This window comes from Microcebus murinus, chromosome 11 (genome assembly GCF_040939455.1).
Source record: "Microcebus murinus isolate Inina chromosome 11, M.murinus_Inina_mat1.0, whole genome shotgun sequence".
Taxonomy (NCBI): Eukaryota; Metazoa; Chordata; class Mammalia; order Primates; family Cheirogaleidae; genus Microcebus; species Microcebus murinus.
Genome location: NC_134114.1, coordinates 47490118 through 47510177, shown reverse-complemented (window position 1 = coordinate 47510177; position 20060 = coordinate 47490118). Strand labels below are relative to the sequence as shown.

The window sequence follows — 20060 nt, the reverse complement described above, 5'->3', positions numbered from 1 at the left end:
CTAGCTCACAGCAACCTCAAACCCCTGGGCTCAAGCAATCCTACTGCCTCAGCCTCCCGAGTAGCTGGGACTACAGGCATGCGCCACCATGGCTGGCTAATTTTTTCTATATATATATATTAGTTGGTCAATTAATTTCTTTCTATTTATAGTAGAGATGGGGGTCTCACTCTTGCTCAGGCTGGTTTCGAACTCCTGACCTTGAGCAATCCGCCCGCCTCAGCCTCCCAGAGTGCTAGGATTACAGCTGTGAGCCACTGTGCCCGGCCGATCATAGTTGTTCTTTATATCTCTTAGAATGCTTTGCTAGTTTAATGTTTTGCAAATTTTTCTCAGTATTTGTCTTTTCACTTTTCCCTAAGATTATAAGTTCTTTATTTTAATGTAATCAAATTTATTAGGTACAGATCTCACACTTAGCACTTTTAATGTCTTAAGAAATATATCCCTGACCAGATGTCATAAAAATATCTTCCTATATAAACTTCCACATGCAATAGCCTTTTAAGACCTTACTCCATTAGCAATTCTTTTTCAGTTTGGCTGTGAGGAAGAGATTCAACTTTTGTTTTTTTCCCACCTAGATAACTCATGTCCCAGCACTAACTTCTGAAGGCCTATTTTGTGGATTTACCACTAACTGGTTTCTCACTTTAGTTTCATGAATATTTACTGAATGCTTACTTTTTTCCAGGTACTCTGCAGAGGTATAAAATAGAACCAAACAAAATACCTCCTACCTTTCTTGAAGTTTTGTTTTTTTTTGAGATTGGGTATCTCTCTGTTGCCCTCACTAGAATGCAGTGGGGCATGATCATAGCTCACAGCAACCTCAAACTTCCCAAACTCCTGGTCTCAAGGGATCCTCTTGCCTCAGCCTCCCAAGTAGCTGAGACTACAGGTGTGTGCCACAATGTCCAGCTAATTTTTTCTATTTTTTGTATAGATGGGGGTCTTACTCTTGCTCAGGTTGGTTTCTAACACCTGACCTCAAGCGATCCTCCCACCCCAGCCTTCCAAACTGTTAGGATTACAGGCATGAGCCACTGTGCCTGGCCCCTTCAGGGGTTCAACATTGAGTCTACATTGTTTCTGGCAAGCATTTACCAACCAGTTCTGTGGCTCTTGGAAAGTTACTGTTTCTAAGCTTCAGTTTTTCAACCTCACAAGATTGGTATAAAGGTTAAACTGGATAGTCTTACTGGTATACAAATGTAAAGTAGTGTTACTAGCCATACATTGGGAGGGTGGGAGGGAGAGAGGGAAGAAGAAAGACTACAGCACACTGGTCAGTCTGACACTCTACCATAATTTCTTCCATCCATTTAGACAACAAATTATTTATTTTGGAGGTTTTGAAACATGACTGCAAACTAACTGATACTTCTCAAACTGAGATGTGGTATTCCTTGCACCTGGGCTGAGCACAGTTACTGGGCAACTGATAGAGTATGGCATGATGTTTTGTGACTTCTGAGACGGGTCATAAAATGCAAAGCACCTTCTGTGTGGTTAGCTGGAATACTCATATTGGAGCCCTGAGCTTCATGAAAGAAGTACTACCACTCTGATATTAACATGCTGCCAGGAAGTCTAAATTAATTCACATAAAGACACTACATGGAGATGCCCTGTGCTTGGACTGAATTATATTCCCTCAAAATTCTTTTGTTGAAGCCCTAAACCACAATGTGACTGTATGTGGAGATAGGTTTGGGGAGATGATTAGGTTAAATAAGGTTAGAAGGGTAGAATCCTAATCTGATAGGACTGTGGCCTTGTAAGTATAAGAGAAGAGTTTTCTCTTTCCCCCTTTTCCCCATCTCTCTCTCTTTCTCTCTCCACGCACACACATTGAGGAAAGAACATGTGGAGCAGGGAGGGCACCATTTGCAAGCCAAGAAGAGCTCTCTCATCAGAACCCAACCATGTGGCACTTTGTTTTTATTTTTATATTTTATTTTATTATCTTTCTCTTTTTCGTGGATCAGAGCTTCAACATATATGTGGCACTTTGATCTCAAACTTCCAGCCTCCAGAACTAGGAAAAAATTAATTTCTGTTGTTTAAGCCACTCAATGTATGGTATTTTGTTATGGCAGCCTGATCTAAGAAACCCTGAGATTGAACAAAGAAGGATAAATCTCTGGTTAGCTCCTACCTGCTTCAATCCCAGCCACCACTGCCTGAAACCACATGTGAGACCCCAAGTCAGAACTGTCCAACTGATTCCTTCCTGAATTCCTGATTCACAGAAACTGTGAGAGAAAAGAAAAGGATTGTTGCTGTTTTCTGGTCACTAAGTTTTGGGGTAATATGTACCAATAGATGATTGGAACACCTATTGAGCACAGATTTGCACAAAGAATTATGAAAAGCAAAGTCACATTTCTGTTTATTTTTTTTCTTGTTTTTTTTAATCTCCTGTATGTGCAGATGCAGACATTACTATTAATTAACCCTAATAAATAAAAGTAAAAATGAAATAAGAGCTAAAATAACATTTTATATCCAAATTTGGATATTATTATATTTGATTACTGTCTACACTAGTAGTATCTTGGGAATTTAAATTATTTGGAGGACCCTCATTTTAGTAGAGCATACTTGAAATTGCTGACTTCATATACATTTAAGATTCTATTTATTCAGCTTAATGAAGGCTTTATGTGTCAATCATGGTTGTCCTATTTCACGTACAGCATTACAGAGAAAATAATAAAACCTTTGGATTATATCTAATTTTGTCCCTTAAGTATGAATGTGATGAGGTTTACCATTTATTAAAATGTTCAACTCTGACAGAAAACTAATACTGATAATTCTAGATTTTTAAAAATATTGTCTAAATATACATAACTATTTGTTGAGGAAGCTGTTTAATGGTAACTAAATTTACCTAATAGGCTTCAGTGTAAGAACAAACACAACAGTTATTTTTATTATTCTGATGTAGCCTTAATAGACATGCAGAAGCTCCTAAAAATATTTACATGATAATCCATATGTTATGAGAGTAATTATTACATTGGAAAGAGGAAAATTATGGAACCAAATCTGGCACTACCTTAAATTGTTACAATAAAGCCCTGAAATAAACCAGCTCTAACAAATACATAAATCTGATGAAGGTAATGTTGTCTAAGAAGTCACTATGGCATGCTAGTCTACTCTACAGGTAGCAATTTGTTCCCAAATTTTTTGGTAAGTGCCAAATCCATACAGAATTTAAATGTATTGTATGACAAGGAAATCTGAAATGACAAACCTTCTATATTTTGGTAATATTCATAAGAATTAGAGAAGGTGGAATAGCAACAAAAATATTATTCCAAATGAGAACTTAAAAATCATGATAAAAAAAATCATGATGAAAACAGGGTTGATAAAAGAAAATTAGAAATTCTAGAAAATATTCTAAAATCCATAAAAAATATAGAGCTAGAAAAAAAATTATATAATTTGAGGATGAAATAAAACTAGAATGCTATAAAAGCCATGATTCAAATCACATAGAATAACAGTGGTCAAAAGGAGAATAATTTAGTTAGTGAAGAATAATCATAAAGTTATTTTCATTTATATTACTTTTATAGTGCCAAAGATGAACTATTATGAATCACACAGATGATTATTAATTACAGGGTAAAAATACTCATCTGACGTGAGAAAAAAACAGCATGTACATCTTACATATCCAAATAAAGTCTTGATTACATATTTGATAATGAGTTACAAATTAAAAAGCTATTTTATTCAAAATGTTTTATTTCAACTCTTATCATATTTTGCTAAAAATTGTTGAGATTTTGCAGAAAGAAACATGCAAAATTAAACAAAAAATGCCTTAAGATTATAAAACACTGGTATTTTTCCGTACAAATTGCTGAGGTGCCATGAAAATAAAAATGGAAAGGGCATAATGAAACTGCTAGGAGACAAGTCAACATTGATGATGAAAAGATAAAAACACTCAAGACACACCCACCTAGAATATTCATCATCCATAATTTCTATGAATTCTGAAAAATGTAAGGATGACAGACAGGAATGATCGTGACATACAGATAGCATCAACATAAGTCATCAATATTGGGCCAAAATCACAAATATTTACAGATAAGTCAATTCCATTTGTTTCTAATTGATTTGGTCTAATATAAACCTTGTAGTATTTTGAAAATTCAAAGAGGTTTTTACATTGAACCATCAAGTTCATGATGTTGTTAAAAAGCCTTAGATTCTCAGATGTTCACTCTTTTACACCTGGGTCTTTAATTTCAAATGAATGGAATTAGCAACTCAACATAAATCTCAATGATATAATAACTTTATATAGCACTATGTGCTACCTATTATTGTAATCACTGGAAACACAGGAAAATTCAAATGCTTTTTATTCTTGGTCAAAGGTTCTTACTTTTTTGTTGTAGGGTTTTTTTTCTTCCTTTAAAGGGATTTATAACACTATTTACCTGTAAACGAACAATTCTCTGAAATATATCTCCTCTCATGCTCATCTCAATATCAAAACGAGAAAGTCTTTTGTCTGCTTCTGTGCTTGCAGCTCGCACTTCTCTGTCAGAGGATACGTGTTGAGGAAAGTCTAGCATGGTTCTTTCCACTGTTGATAGAAAAAAAAAACTATTAATACTACAGGACTTGGCAAATCAGCATTAAACCAAATACTTCCTACCTAAATGAATGATTATACCAATATAAGTTTTTCATTTTATACTTTCTGTAAAGGTTCCTAAGGCTACGACGAAAACAGCATCTTGGCTGTTACCGCTGACATCATTATGAACAATAACGATGTGCACTGAGCACTTATCAAAGTACATTGAGGGTGTAATTTATTAATTGGCAATGTAGGAAGATAAAGACCTGGTTCTTATACTGAGGCATCTTATAATCTGGGATGGGGAAAAAAACGTACATAAAAAGATAAACAACAGTACAGGACAGAGTATACCAGTTGTTAAATGAACGTGATACTGTCCTAACTCAGAGGCTGTAGCTACCATGGGCAAAGGCTCTAGGTAACGTGTATGGAGAAGGCTGGACTATGAGGAGGTAGAAGAGCAGAGAATGCAAGCACAGGGACAGGCAGACAGGATGGCCAGGAAACACGCAGACCAATTTAGTGAGAGGGGTTTGTTTAGAACTTTTAAACTTTTACTACAGACTCGATACAGAATATAATCAAAGTTATGGACCCAACCTCAAAGGCACACAAGCATATAAACATTAAAAATTCCATATAATTTCAGAGGATTCCTGGACAACTAGGTGGATACGTTCAGTAAATAGCTAGATATTGGGGATATTCCTGTAAAATGATGATGGTAATTTAGTCTGCTTTAATCTTCACATATTAAAGTGGGTTTCTGGGTTTTTCATACATCTGCATTTTGACTTTAATTGGGGAAAAATCTTTGATGTCAGCAAAATAACCAATACTATAGAACAAAAATGTGTATGGTTTACAGTGATGGCTGTGGCTATGCTGTGACAATAAATACATTTTAAGTTTATTATCTTGAGTATATTGAAGCTGTTATATATAGGTAGAGTTTACACATGTGATATATAGTAGACAGTAGAGCTACTCTTTACACACCAAGAAACTGTATAGTTAAACAAGCTGCCTTGGCTGGGTGTGGTGACTCACGCCTATAATCTTAGCACTCTGGGAGGACTGCTCAAGGTCAGGAGTTCGAAACGAGCCTGAGCAAGAGTGAGACCTCGTCTCTACTAAAAATAGAAAGAAATTAATTGGCCAACTAAAAATATATATAGAAAAAATTAGCTGGGCATGGTGATGCATGCCTGTAGTCCCAGCTACTCAGGAGACTGAGGCAGCAGGATTGCTTGAGCCTAGGAGTTTGAGGTTGATGTGAGCTAGGCTGATGCCATGGCACTCTAGCCCAGGGCAACAGAGTGAGACTGTGTCTCAAAAAAAACAAACAAAAAAAAAACAAGCTACCTTACTCATATCAGTCCTCTTAAAATATTGCTGCAAATAAAGCTGTTTAAAAATATCTGTCACAAATATTAGAATAAATCCATATGGTATGTTTTTTAAAGATTCAATTATATAATTATGCTTTTAGGATTTAATATATAATGTTATATGGGTTGGTTAAGGGAAGAATGGAATAGGAAGATTTAAAATTTAATACATAAAGGACTTATTTAAGTGATATAGTTAACTGTGTAGATGTAATTTCTGCTTATTAATACTTTTTAAAATTAGCTCAAAAAGATATGATGAAGGAATCAAAATTGCTCAAGAACTTAAATAAAATAAAATGTATGAGCCTAAAATTGGAATTAAACAAACAATAATGTTGAAAGCCACTTCCTTCCTTACTTTGCCACAAAGACCTGGAGCCCAACTTATGCTCTCACTGCCAAACTATAAACAATACTGATGCCCAGTCCCTGACACTAAACAAATGAGGTTTTAACTGCTATTGCAGGAAGCATGATGAACTCTGAGAATATGCACAGATAAGAGAAAGTTAGTTTTTAAGAAATCTCTTCCCAAACTCAAAAATTGTATGATTAACCCATAAAAATAAATTTATAGAAGACCAAGAACAAATATCAGAAACCTGAAAGTATGTTTAAAGATCTATATTGGAGAAAAAATCCAGCATTTAAAATAATTCTTTTAAAAAGATTCTGTTTACATTTTCCCCCACTGATTTTTATATCAGTCAAATGCCTAAGTTACTAGGCTGGCACACCCTCTTGTCCATAGTGACTGAAGAAATGAGCACCTCAACCAGGACAAAGCACATCTAGGTGGTACATGCACACGAAGTTGCCTGCTGGAAAAGCTCTGCTGTATAGGGCCCAGCTCCATCCCTTTGACTTTGACTAATGAGATCAAGTAGATCCTTTTATTCAAGAGTTTAAACATGACTTGTAAGAAGATTTAGTGGCTATTAACGAGAGTGAGGCAGTTGGCAGTACAGGCAGAAACTGAAACAAATGCGGAGATATGAGAAAACAGCCAAGTCCTTTTCACAGAAGAACACAGGGTAGGGAACTCTTGGTGATGAAGGATAGTTGGGGCAAAGAGATGTCCAGGTCACTAGGACTGTGCTGGACTCTGACAATCTTCCAAATTCCAGAATGTACACAAATGTCTATGATATCCAGTTCTGCAGCTATCTTCTACTAAGCCTGGACATGCAGATAAGGTTGTTTAGTCATAATTATCCTTTAAAATATGTCCAACGAGGTGGGGAACCTGTGGTCTTGGGACTATGTGTGGCCTTCTGGATCCTTGAGTACAGCCTTTTGACTGAATCCAAATTTTACAAATAAATCTTTTTATTTTATTTATTTATTTATTTTTTTTTTAGTTTAGTAGACTTGTTTCCTATAAATAAATCTTTTTAATAAAGAGATTTGTTCTGTGAAGTTTGGATTTGGTCACGGGGCCACATTTGGGGATCTGGAGGGCTATATGTGGCCTTGAGGCTGAACGTTCCCCACCCACAAGCTGTGGAAATAGAGAAATGCACAAAGAAGAAAGTAAAAATTAACTGTAAACCCATAACCCAAACACTAACCACTGTGATGGTTAAATTTTATGTGCTAACTTGGAGAGTGTTTTTGGTGAGAGTAACACTGAAACTGGTGAACTTAAAGTAAAGCAGATTGCCCTCCATGTGAGTGGGCCACATCCAATCAGTCGAGGGCTCAAAAAGAACAAAAAGACTGGCCTAGCAAGGGAGAATTTTCTAGCAGGTTGCTTTCAGACTCCATCTGCACCGTTGGCTCTTCTGGGTCTTCAGCGTAGTGGCCTTCAGACAAATTAGAACATCAGCTCTCCTGGTATTGAGCCTGCCAGCCCACATTGCAGATTCTGGACTCACCAGCCTCCAATTCCTTATAATAAATCATGAGTCGATTCCTTATAATAAATCTCTCTCTTTCCCTCACACATATACATACATATTTACATATATATACTCACACACTCACACACATATCCTATTGGTTTTGTTTCTCTGGAGAATCCTAACAAAACCATTAATAAAATTTTTTATTTTCTTCCATCTTTCTGTGTTGTCCTTTTCCCCCATGTCATCAAATACTGCTTCTAAACCATGAGTTTAATGGTTACATAGCATTATAATGTTTCACAATTTATTTAGCCATTCTATTTGTTGACACTGGGGTTGTTTTAAGACTTTGCTATGATAAAGAGTACCTATTTATATATAAATTGATATATGAATTTTGCTTGTATCTGATTATTTCCTTCCTTAGAACAAATGCCTAGATATGGAATTATCGGGCTACGTTATGAAATTCTTAAAAGTTTTGACCTATGTTGTCAAAATGTTCTCCAGAAGGCAGTGTAATGAGAGTGTACATTTCACAGTACCTTTGCCAACATAATAAAATTTTAAAATCTTAGGTAATTGAATTCTAAGCAATTAATTAACCATTATGTAAAATTCAATCTCTTATAAAACTGCAAATGTGAAAGACAAAAAGCATAAAATGTTGTAAGACATCCATAAAATAAAATATCAATGTGCTTTTGCATCCTACTCACCTATATACTTCACTTCTACATCTGCCAATGCCTGCAAACAGTTTTCATAAGTTACTTCCTCGATTTTGAGCATTCCGACAGCATCGTACACCTGTTTGGTCTGCACAATGAGCTCCTCAGTTCTTGTTTTAATTTGCTCTGGTGAAAGATCCCATCTTAAAAGATTTCTGCCAGCCGCGGTACAGGAAGACATTGCCTGAAGAGGAGATATCACTTCTCTTCCTAACGTCATTCTGAGTAAAATCCTGGAACCACCAACTCTACAAAGAATTAGAAAAAAATAAAAATTAGGGATTTCTGTTGGTCCAAAGTCAACATACAAATGTATACTGTAAACTTAAAAAAATTGAGGAAATTCTCTCAGGTGAACATGTGTATAAAACAAAATGCCTTTGTATTTTTTGTTTTGCTTGAATAATCATAGCTTTAATAGAATTCATATGATCCAAACACTGAATTGTTAATATGATTAAATCATATAGAAAAAATAGTTAGGTATTAGAGATATAATAATGGCCCTTTATAAATTAAGCAAGTAATTCTTCTTATTTTAAATTTTTTCTGGTGCTAACTTCCACCTACTATGCACATAAACTCCAAAAAACTTTGCAAACATTATAGCTCTTTTAGCATTTGTCTAGCACGTTTTCCAGTTTTTACCAGAAAACTCTCCATGGAGGGAAAAAAATAACTTTGCAGGTTTAGCAAGGAGACATTATAGAAGTTCTCTTTTTATCCTGAACACCATTTTTTTTTTTTTTTTTTTTTTGAGACAGAGTCTCACTTTGTTGCCCAGGCTAGAATGAGTGCCGTGGCGTCAGCTTAGCTCACAGCAACCTCAAACTCCTGGGCTCAAGCGATCCTACTGCCTCAGTCTCCCAAGTAGCTGGGACTACAGGCATCTGCCACCATGCCTGGGTAATTTTTTTGTATATATATTTTTAGTTGGCCAATTAATTTCTTTCTATTTATAGTAGAGACGAGTCTCGCTCTTGCTCAGGCTGATTTTGAACTCCTGACCTCTAGCAATCCGCCTGCCTAGGCCTCTCAGAGTGCTAGGATTACAGGTGTGAGCCACTGCGCCCGGCCTGAACACCATTTTTTAAAACTAAAACTTCATATAAATCAAGAATAACAGTTTGAATTTCAGACATGGCAAATAAACTATAGCTATGGCAATGTTCTAAAAGAAAAAGAAAATTGTTAAGCATAATGATACCAATCCTTTATTCCTTAAAACATTCATATTAATAATATTGATGTCATAAGTGTATCTCTCTGTATATGTGTGTGTATGTAAATATAACTTTAGAGCTTATAAATAAAAATTTATATTTACTAGCTAACATTTATTGTGTGTTTAGGTACTATTCAAAATGCTCTCCATGTAGTTAATTCACCAAGTCCTTCAGCAACCCTATGAGTTACATACTGTGGTTTTACTGAAGAGAGAACTAAAACACAGATAAGTAACTTGCCCAAAGTAACACAGTTAGTTTTATGGTGGGAGCTAGGATTAAAAACCATGCAGTATGGATCCAGAACCCACATTCTTAACCACTATAGTAAACTTCATTTCTATTACCTTACAGAACCCCAAAACAACCTTATGAGGTAGGCATGGCATTACTGTATTCTCTTTTAACAAATAAAGCAATTGAGCCTCAGAGAGGCTAAGTAACTTGTTTAAGGTCATTCACCCAACAAATATTTATGAGTATGTACTGTATCTAGTCATGGTGATAAAATGACAAATTGGCAGGGACTGCTATTCTAACATAGCAGAAAGGACAAATGGATAAACATGCAATTATACCACATTGACATGAATGCTTTAATAAGGATAAGCAGAGACATTCTAAACAACCACAGGAGAGACATCTGTTCTGGTCTTGGGACAGGAAATGTGTATGTCAAGGAAGATTTTCTATAAAAAGCAATGAGCAAGCTAAGATCTCTAACAGTGTAGGAATTGCCCAAAGTCCAAGGCTATAAGGAGAGAGAAAGCTGAAAAGTTAAGTAAAGACTAGCAAATGAAGAACCTTGGGAATCATTATAATATTCAACCTTATTCTGAAGGTAATGGCAGAGCCATTGAAGGGTTTTGATCACATGAGAGATATGACAAGATTTTGTAAAGAAATTACTAAAACATAGTGAGTAGAAAGGTTTGTAAAAGGGAGACCATCCTAGAGGGAAGCTGTCACTAAAATTGGGGCATATGATTAGGGTATACTAAACCAGGAAATAGGGAGAATTGGAGTGATTTAAAAGCTATCCAAGAGAGAATCAATATGACTCAGTACTGAATGGATGTAGGGGGTGGTGATGAGAGAGCCAAGGTAGTCAAGGGAAAGGTGACTTTTGGAGGAAATAGAGAAACTCAATTTTGGACATGCCAAGCTTGAAATGGCTATGGCACATTTAAGTAGAATTTATTAAGATTAAATAGTGATTGTAGTTATAGGGGTGGTTGAACTGACCCGACGGGAGTTTGTGGAGTGAGAAGAGAAAAACATCTATGCTCTAACTCTAGTATAATCCGTGAGGCAGAAGGAAAACCAGGCCAAGATGGTTTCTAGGTAAAGCTGTGAAAAGCAAGCAGTGAAAAAGGTGGGAAGTGCACAACTAGACTATGGTCCCCAGTAATAGAACACCACTGATGACTCTGGCGAGTGCAGTGTCAGTGGAATTCTAGGGGTATAAGTCAGATTACTAAAACTCAGTACTAAGAAGGTGGTAAAGAACTAGAGAGAGTGCGCCTAAGCAATCCTCTATAGATGTGGCTGTGAAAATAAGGAGAGCTGAAGCAGTGTAGCTAGAAGGGGCTCAGGCATAGAAGAAATATTGATACATTGCTAAGATAGGAGAGACATGAATACTGACCTCCTCAACTGTTTTTCCACAACATGTGATGTCTCTCTTATGTGAAACATACTGGTTGATGATAACACTCAAGGCTGGCAGACAATTTTCTAATATATTTTCACTTTCTTTTTCTACCAATTTAGCCATATACTAGCCAAGGGTTAAGTCTGTTTCAAAACATGTTTATGCCTATTATACTTATTTTAGTGTAATTTAATATTGGGCTGATTCAATGTATACAAAATAAATGATTTATTACTAATATTTCTACATAGGTAAAAAGTTTTAGGCTGGGCGTGGTGGCTCATGTCTGTAATCCTAGCTCTCTGGGAGGCCGAGGCGGGCGAATTGCTCAAGGTCAGGAGTTCGAAACCAGCCTGAGCAAGAGCGAGACCCTGTCTCTACTATAAATAGAAAGAAATTAATTGGCCAACTAACATATATATATAAAAAAAAAATTAGCCGGGCATGGTGGCACATACCTGTAGTCCCAGCTACTCGGGAGGCTGAGGCAGTAGGATTGCTTGAGCCCAGGCAGTAGGACTGTTTGAGGTTGTTGTGAGTTAGGCTGACGTCACAGCACTCACTCTAGCCTGGGCAACAAAGCGAGACTCTGTCTCAAAAAAAAAAAAAAAAAAGAAAAAGAAAAAAAGGCGGCTTCTGAATTCACAGATAGCTAACATATGTTTTCAAATTCTTGTTCCACTTTAAGGAAATTGAAAACTAGAGATCAAAGATGATGCATTCTAGGTATAGTCTATGAAAGACAAACAGTGAAGAATGCCATCAGGTTATTCATACTTAACAAAAGGCCTTAGTCTTAGATCAAAAAATTTGAGAATAAATATATACTTATGTTTTAAATTTGAACATAATATTTAATAAACTTATCACTTTTTATGATTCTACTTGAAACCACTTTTTCAACTAATTATTAAAATATTTACAAAGTACAAGATCCCTGCAGAGGAAGGAAGAAATGGGATATAAAACATGAGCAAAGCAATTTGATTTTGATAGGAAGAGAAACTACGGTCTTAGTAAAATCAATAGAACAGTAAAATGGGAGTAGTCAGGATATAGTAAAAATGTGAGATATCCGAATTTAAGAACTGAAAGAGAAAGAAAGCAGTATGACAAGATCCAGGGTATTTTTCTGGAAGTAGATAGTTGATATAAACAAGTGCAAGAGTGCAAAAAGCCAGAGTTTAGTTTAGATACATTGTCTATCTATGTGAACGTTGGAGTCCGCAGATGATGGTTGGGCCTGGGAGTAGGAAGGAAGATCGAACTAGGAACCAAAGTTTTTGAAGAACAGAGAAAATAAACCAGGTGGTTGGGAGAGGACATCATGAGCAGGGTAAACAATGGTAAAACCAGATCGTGAACCTTAAAGGTGTTTTTCATACAATGGTGAAGTGTGAGCATCACTGCAGGTGGAGGTGGCTCATCTTTCCTCCTTACTTTGTGGTATGGGATGTAGGAAAAAGAGAGATACATGGGAAGTATTTCTTCAGGGTTGAGAGGATTGGGGTAAAGGTCAAGAAGAGATAGAAAGATCTAGGGAAGGGTGTGTTAAAATAGAGGAATTTATTTACCACGGGGCAAGGGTTGTGGAAATAACAATTGAGAAGTTCAGAGTGTAGCAGATGGTTGCATACACCTCTTCCCCTTGTCTAACTACCCACATTTTCTCCCGAATACCCATATACCCCCAACACAGTCCATCTTTTCTGAAGGTGGTGGCTCCTGCCTTCAGAACTCCCACTAGGAGTGCTGTGAAGTATGGGTCTCATTCCCACAGAGGGTAACTGAGTGAGCTTGTGTCCTCGATTGCAGCTGGCAGCAATCCCATGAAAAAGAGTGGAATCTGATTTATATAAACACTATGAAATGAATGGCAGAATAAATATTTAATGACATCACGGAGCCACTAGATCAACTAATTCTAAGCCCTGACCTAGAGACAGACTTTCCAGTTATGAGTCAATAAGTCCCCTCTACTGTTTAAGTCAGTGTGAATGTGGTTTTCTATTATGTGACTCATATAGGATCCTGACTGATTAAGGAATGAAAACTGATAAAGGAATGAGCATAGAAAATAAAAACAGGGCTGGGCACTGTGGCTCATGCCTATAATCCCAGCACTTTGGGAGGTTTAGGCAACAGGATTGCTTGAGGCCAGGAATTTGAGACCAATCTGGGCAATACAATGAGACCCTGTTTCTAAAAAAAAAAAGAAAAAAACAGCTGGATATGGTGATGCACACCTGTAGTCCTAGCTACTTGGGAGGCTAGGAGGATCACTTGAGCCTAGGATTTCAAGGATACAGTGAGCTATGACTGAGCTGCTTCACTCCAGCCTGGATGACAGAATAAGACCCTGTCTCTAAAAGAAGAAACAAAGAATGAAAAAGAAAAGCAGTATGGAGGTCAGAGTACAAGAAATGATGGATGACTAGAGAATCCTATATACTTGGTGTTAGCACAAAATAACAGGGATGTGAAGTTCAGTGTATGGAGTCGGCTGAAAATTTCCAAAGTAATTATTCCTGCAACCCCTCATGGATACACAGAACAGAGGCCTTTAAGAAAGAATCAGACATGACCATGACTGATTGTGTGCCCATGGAAGTTACAGTACAGGGGAAAGGGCTGGCCCTGAGATCACGGAGTTGTATGAATTGTAAACAGAAAAACAATGACTAAAACATAGGACTTCTCCATCTTAATATCCTGTTCTTTCACTACTCCTTTTAGTATAAACCAGGGGTCCTCAAACTTTTTAAACAGGGGGCCAGTTCACTGTCCCTCAGACCGTTGAAGAGCTGTTGGCTAGTGCGGCGCACATTCCACACATGTGCACTGTGGGCCCGGGACAAGTAGGCTGCTAAGCAGGACAGGCAGCGGTGGCAAAAATACCCGGCTAAATGTCCTTGGCAGGCCGCATGTGGCCCTCAGGCCATAGTTTGAGGACGCCTGGTATAACCAATGACTGGGGACAAATTTTCATTATTGTTAAATAGCTTTAAAAGAAAATTACTTCAAGCATTTCACTAATAAGAAGACCTTCATTGGTTTTCATTTATTTCCTAACATTCACCAAAAGGTTAAGTGTTTGGTCACAGCATATATGATTTTTTGTTTGTTAAGTTTTATTTATTTATTTTTTCCAGCATATTATGGGGGTACAAATGTGTTTAAGTTTTATTTTGTTTTTAATTAACACATAATAATTGTACCTATTTATGGAGTATTAGTGTGATGTTTTGATACATGTATATATTGTTTAATGATCAAATCAGGGTAATTAGCACTATCTATCATCTCAAATGCTTGTCATTTCTTTGTGGTGAAAACTCAGTTAAACTGATAAAGATGTCAGTACCTCTACCTGGTCTGAACAGATACACCTTTGTACAGTTTCCTTTGCAACTAATGAAAAGCTGTTTCTCCCTTAATGCAATATTATTCCCTGATCATGGAAGGGTTAAAAAGAAACAAAAGTTAGAAATCATGATGTCAGCCAGGCTTGGTGGCACACATTTGAGGAGGCTGAGGTGGGAGAATCACTTGAAACCAGGAGTTTGAGGCCAGTCTGGAGACCGTGTCTGTAAAAAACTTTTTAAAAATTAGCTGTGCATGGTGGTACACACCTGCAGTCCCAGCTACTAGGGAGGCTGAACCAAGAGGATCACTTGAGCCCAGAAGTTCAAGGCTGCAGTGAGCTATGACTGTGCCACTGCACTTCAGCCTGGGTGACAGAGGAAGGACCTGCCTCTAAAAAAAAAAAAAAAAAGAAAGAAAAGAAAAAAGAAATCATGATGTCATAGGTCAACAGAACACGTTAAAATTTTTATCTTAAATGCCCTCTTTTCTCACCTTCTGAAAATTTACCTTAATTCTTTTCAGGATTTATAATTCTTGTTACCAAAGAAAAGGAAAGAGACGGGGGATTCTTTATACTTCTAATTAAAATATTTTCACCTATTGAATATTTTTTTCTGCATTATGTCTGCTTTTCCTCTTCTACCACCATTTTGCTGAATCCCTGTTTTTCCCAATTGTTATGTTTTCATGCTCATTCAATGCTTTAGATGCTGATCTCTTCTTCCCTTTGTGGCTCTGCCGCTGCTGTGGAGAACTCACTGCACCTGGGTTGGAAACCACCACACCTACAGTTATTCTAGCAGCTGTGCCTGTACTTCTGAGAATATGAAGATTTTCATTGATTTTTTTGTACCTGAGAGCTACCATAAGCCCAAAGCAGGCAACCCAGCATGAGCCTGTCTTTTTCTATTGGAGTTATTAGGCACAATTATTTGAAAATGAAAATCTAGATCAAATCTGAGATTATGATTAATTAGGCACTAGATTTTTTCTTCCACAAATTTCCAGCCTCTTTATTATTTCTGTCTCAACCATACCTTCATCATTGTCTCCTCTGTCTTTAAAGCAATTTTCAAATCACTGTGAAATTTCTAACCAAGAATACAGAATACCATACTGGAACTGACAGGAAGGTGCATTTGTTAGCACTGTAATCTCCTATGGCCCCAAAAGCAAATAAAGTGCTTAGGCAAAGGAAGAAAGCTTTTGCACAGATTTCGATAGAGACCAAAGTTATAGAGTTTCATTTGGACAAATGAGCATGCCACAGTTGTTCTGAGATAATTACTGTCTTGAAACTTTTGCAAAACATTTTATGGAATGTACATTCAGAAATGTTCTGACGTACTGGATTCATTTTCCTTTGAAGCATACTTTAATGGCATGCATTTCATCCCATCAAGGCACTGACCATGCCAGTTCACCTAGCTCTTAGTTTCTATATCACCTTTCATCTGTGCCATTCACTTTAGACTTTAAATTATACTGTCATAACCTTTTCAATTAGTTTGTTTTGAATTCCAAATGAGACTGGGACTTTCTCAAGCACAATGACCATTGTACATTTCTTTCATCACAAACCCCCACCTCAACACACCCCACACTGCCTAGCAGACAGTAGATGTTCATTACATGTAACACTTGAAACAAGGTAGGATTGATATGGCTAAAACATTACAGTGACACCATCTTCCTTTGTCATCACAAACATTCATACAGGCCAATGTGTTTTACTAGAGCCAAGACTATAGTGAAACTCCATTATATAAAATGTCACAACTTCTACTTACCCACATTTTTTCCATCCTTTTCCCTATAATGTTACTGTGTACACATGGTTTGCTCCAATTCTTTGAAACACTGGGCAGATATTACATTATTTGCTTTGAACTAATGCTTCTCTATATCCTGCTATTGAGATTTGCATTAAATCAATGCCTCCAGACTGGAATTCCTGTATAAGTTTAATTATTTCTCGTCTGGCTATTTTGTCAGAAACATTCCCCTTTAATCTTGATTTCTACTCTTCACAAAGTTGTGTTTTCTAGCCATTGCTTCCACTAAATCATTCCCCCCTTACAACTTAGCAGGCTGTGGCTGAAGTCCAGACTTCTTTCATCAGAGCACATACGGCTCCTTTATCTTTGATTTCTGCAGTGCCAAAACCCAGGCACATACCTCACTAGGGCTTCTCTGTTTCTTCAGGCTTTTAGTCACTTTTCCTTGAAGCTACTAGACCTGTGCTATCCAGCACAGTGGCCACATGTGCTTGCTTGCGTGCTTATTTATTTATTTAATGGAATGCTTCATGAATTTGTGTGTCATCCTTGCGCAGGGGCCATGCTAATCTTCTCTGTATCGTTCCAATTTTAGTGTATGTGCTGCCGAAGCGAGCATAACACATGTGGTTATTTAAATTTAAATGAATTAAGAGTGAATCAAGGCCGGGCGCGGTGGCTCACGCCTGTAATCCTAGCACTTTGGGAGGCCGAGGCGGGCGGATTGCTCAAGGTCAGGAGTTCGAAACCAGCCTGAGTGAGACCCCGTCTCTACCAAAAATAGAAATAAATTAATTGACTAACTAAAAATATATATACAAAAAATTAGCCGGGCATGGTGGCGCATGCTTGTAGTCCCAGCTACTCGGGAGGCTGAGGCAGTAGGATCGCTGAGCCCCGGAGATTGAGGTTGCTGTGAGCCAGGCTGACGCCACGGCACTCACTCTAGCCTGGGCAACAAAGTGAGACTCTGTCTCAAAAAAAAAAAAAAAAAAAAAAAAAAAGAGTGAATCAAATTAAAAATTCAGTTCCTCAGTTGTACTAGGCATGTTTCAAATACTCAACAGCTATTTGTGGTAAGTGGCTACCATACTGGACAGCATAAAGAACATTTTCACTGCTGCAGAAATGAGACCCCATCACTACTCAAAATAGAAAAATTAGCTGTGCGCGGCGGTGCATGCCTGTAGTCCCAGGTACTCGGGAGACTGAGAGAGGAGGATTGCTTGAGCCCAGGAGTTTGAGGTTGCAGTGCGCTATGATGACACCACTGCACTATATCTGGGTGACAGAGACTCTGTCTTAAAAGAAAAAAAAATTTCATGTCCTTTATTATACAAATAAGAATTAATCTAAGCTTTCAGAGAAAAAAAAGAAAATAAAAATTAAAAACAAAATAAGATTAAAAAAAAGAATTAATCTTATCTCTGAATTGAAGTTACCAAGATAGAAAGTCAATAATAAGATTTTATTACCTAAAGGTTCCTGGTACTAGACCTTTGACATATCAAACAATTGTGAACTTACTGTTTTCTCTGCTCTGAGTATCCTTTAAGGCCACATATCCTGCCCCATCCCAAATGCTCAGCACCACCGGCTAGTGAACCTCTCTTATAGTCCCAGTCCCTTGCTCTGATACTCAAACTCCCCTACATCCTCAACCATGTCACCTTTTCCACTTTGTCTTACTTGAAACCTGGACCTCTGCAGAAGACATTGCCTCCCCCAGCAAGTGTGCTAATTCTCTCAAGCTCCTAATGCTAGTAGGCCTTGACTCAGGGTAAATGTTTTCCTCGATCCCCAAAGGGTTTCCACATCATTACTGCACTGCAATTCTAATCCTCCGAGGCTGCTGCCTTCCTGCTATATCACTCTCTGGCTCTTTATTGCTGTCACCGAGTGACGTCTTTGCCATTTCCTCACATTTATCAAAGACTTGACAATGCAGTCTTTCCCATCTAAAGCTCCATAACCATCCCAAGAACCTTCATGTTTATTCTTCTTACCACCATGTGGAGGTGTTGCTAAGAAATGATGAAACTAGATATTCCACTCTCTGACCACAACCTTCTCTCTTTGTAGTTCCCACTTCTCTATTCTCATGCTTCTTAGTTTGTCATCTCCCTTAGACCTCCAGTGTGTTAATCCTTCTATTTTCTCACTCTCACAGGCTTCTACAGCTCCACCCTAGACCTGGATGATTGCTGCACTTCAGCGGGCCCCACTCTGGCTCTCCTGTGTCTGCACCCAGCCCCAGAGAGCTAAGGGATGTGCCCATGCAGAGCCTTCCATCCTCATCATGCAGCTGTGCTTTGAGTACCCAGGACTCCAGAATTGCTTGCTTAAATGGCTCCCAGAACCAGGTCCCCAGTCCATTCTCCTAAGGTTGAGCTGTACTACTGGTCTGTACATGTCTTGGGACTTGGGGGTGGCCATGAATAGGGGAGAGTGTGGTGGGGGTTTGAACACACAGGCAGGGGAATCCATACACATGTGAGGCCCCTTGTGGTACAGGAGGGGGTCGGGGTGGGTTTCCAATGGTACGCTCTTGCCCCAGCTTGCACAAATGTTAGAAGTGAGTTTCATCTATCAGTTCAACTATCTTTCACTACACCACCAACTGCCCTGCTTCTAGTCCTTCTGCTATATCCACCTGAAAACCTCTTGCTTAGGACCATTTTATCCAGCTACCTTCTCTGTTCTTACATCAAAGTTCTGAAGAGAGTTATGGATTTTGTTTTGTTTTGAGACAGAGTCTTACTCTGGCACCTGGGCTAGAGTACCATGGTGTCAGCCTAGCTCACAGCAACTTCGAACTCCTGCGCGCAAACGATTCTCCTGCCTCAGCCACCTGAGTAGCTGGGATTACAGGCACATGCTACCATGCCCGGCTAATTTGTCTATTTTTAGTAGAGACAGGGTCTCACTCTTGCTCAGGCTGGTCTCAAACTCCTGACCTCAAAGCGATCTTCCTACCTCAGACTCCCAGAGTGCTAGGATTACAGGCCTGAGCCACCATACTGTTGGCCTCTTTCATTCTTATCTTTCGGATCTCAGTTCAGACTTCACCCTTTTCTGGAAGTCTTCCTTGACTATTTCAGGCTGTTTCAGGAATTCTTCCTCTGTGCTTCCATAGTACTGTACACAAAAAAACAGACCAAAGCACCTACCATGCTGAATAGTATTCACCAACCTACTTGTCTGTGTCTCCAACAGACTTTGAGCAGAGCATATTTCTTAGTGATATTTGTAGACCCTGAACCTAACATACTTTGTGGTACATGTATACTTGAGCTGGGACATGTTTACCAAAAAAAATCTGCTTAGGCTAATTTAATACTGTTCTTCAGCTGGGTATGGTGGCATGGATCCATCGGTACCAGCTATTCAGGAGGTGGGAGGATCACTTGAGCCCAGGAATTTGAGGCCAGGCTGAGCAA

At 38.1% G+C, this 20060-nt stretch overlaps 1 protein-coding gene and 2 non-coding genes across 4 annotated transcripts in view; 1 reads left to right on the top strand and 2 right to left on the bottom strand.

Annotated features, from left to right (window-relative positions):
• NLN (neurolysin) overlaps positions 1 to 20060 on the bottom strand; it is a 100797-nt gene that overhangs the window by 53582 nt on the left and 27155 nt on the right. The window contains exons 2-4 of one of the 2 annotated variants that reach the window (XM_076008056.1): positions 15109 to 15232; positions 8585 to 8844; positions 4476 to 4624 (exon numbers count right to left, since the gene is read on the bottom strand). In XM_076008056.1, the coding sequence (XP_075864171.1) occupies positions 4476 to 4624; positions 8585 to 8816 (381 nt within the window). In that variant the 5' untranslated portion in view covers positions 8817 to 8844; positions 15109 to 15232. The remainder of the gene's footprint in view (positions 1 to 4475; positions 4625 to 8584; positions 8845 to 15108; positions 15233 to 20060) is intronic. The other variant, XM_012784093.2, reaches the window with a different exon arrangement.
• On the top strand, positions 9195 to 9256 carry LOC142874192 (U7 small nuclear RNA). Its single transcript, XR_012922010.1, has one exon. It is a non-coding gene; the product is annotated as a U7 small nuclear RNA (small nuclear RNA).
• On the bottom strand, positions 17133 to 17239 carry LOC142874156 (U6 spliceosomal RNA). Its single transcript, XR_012921980.1, has one exon. It is a non-coding gene; the product is annotated as a U6 spliceosomal RNA (small nuclear RNA).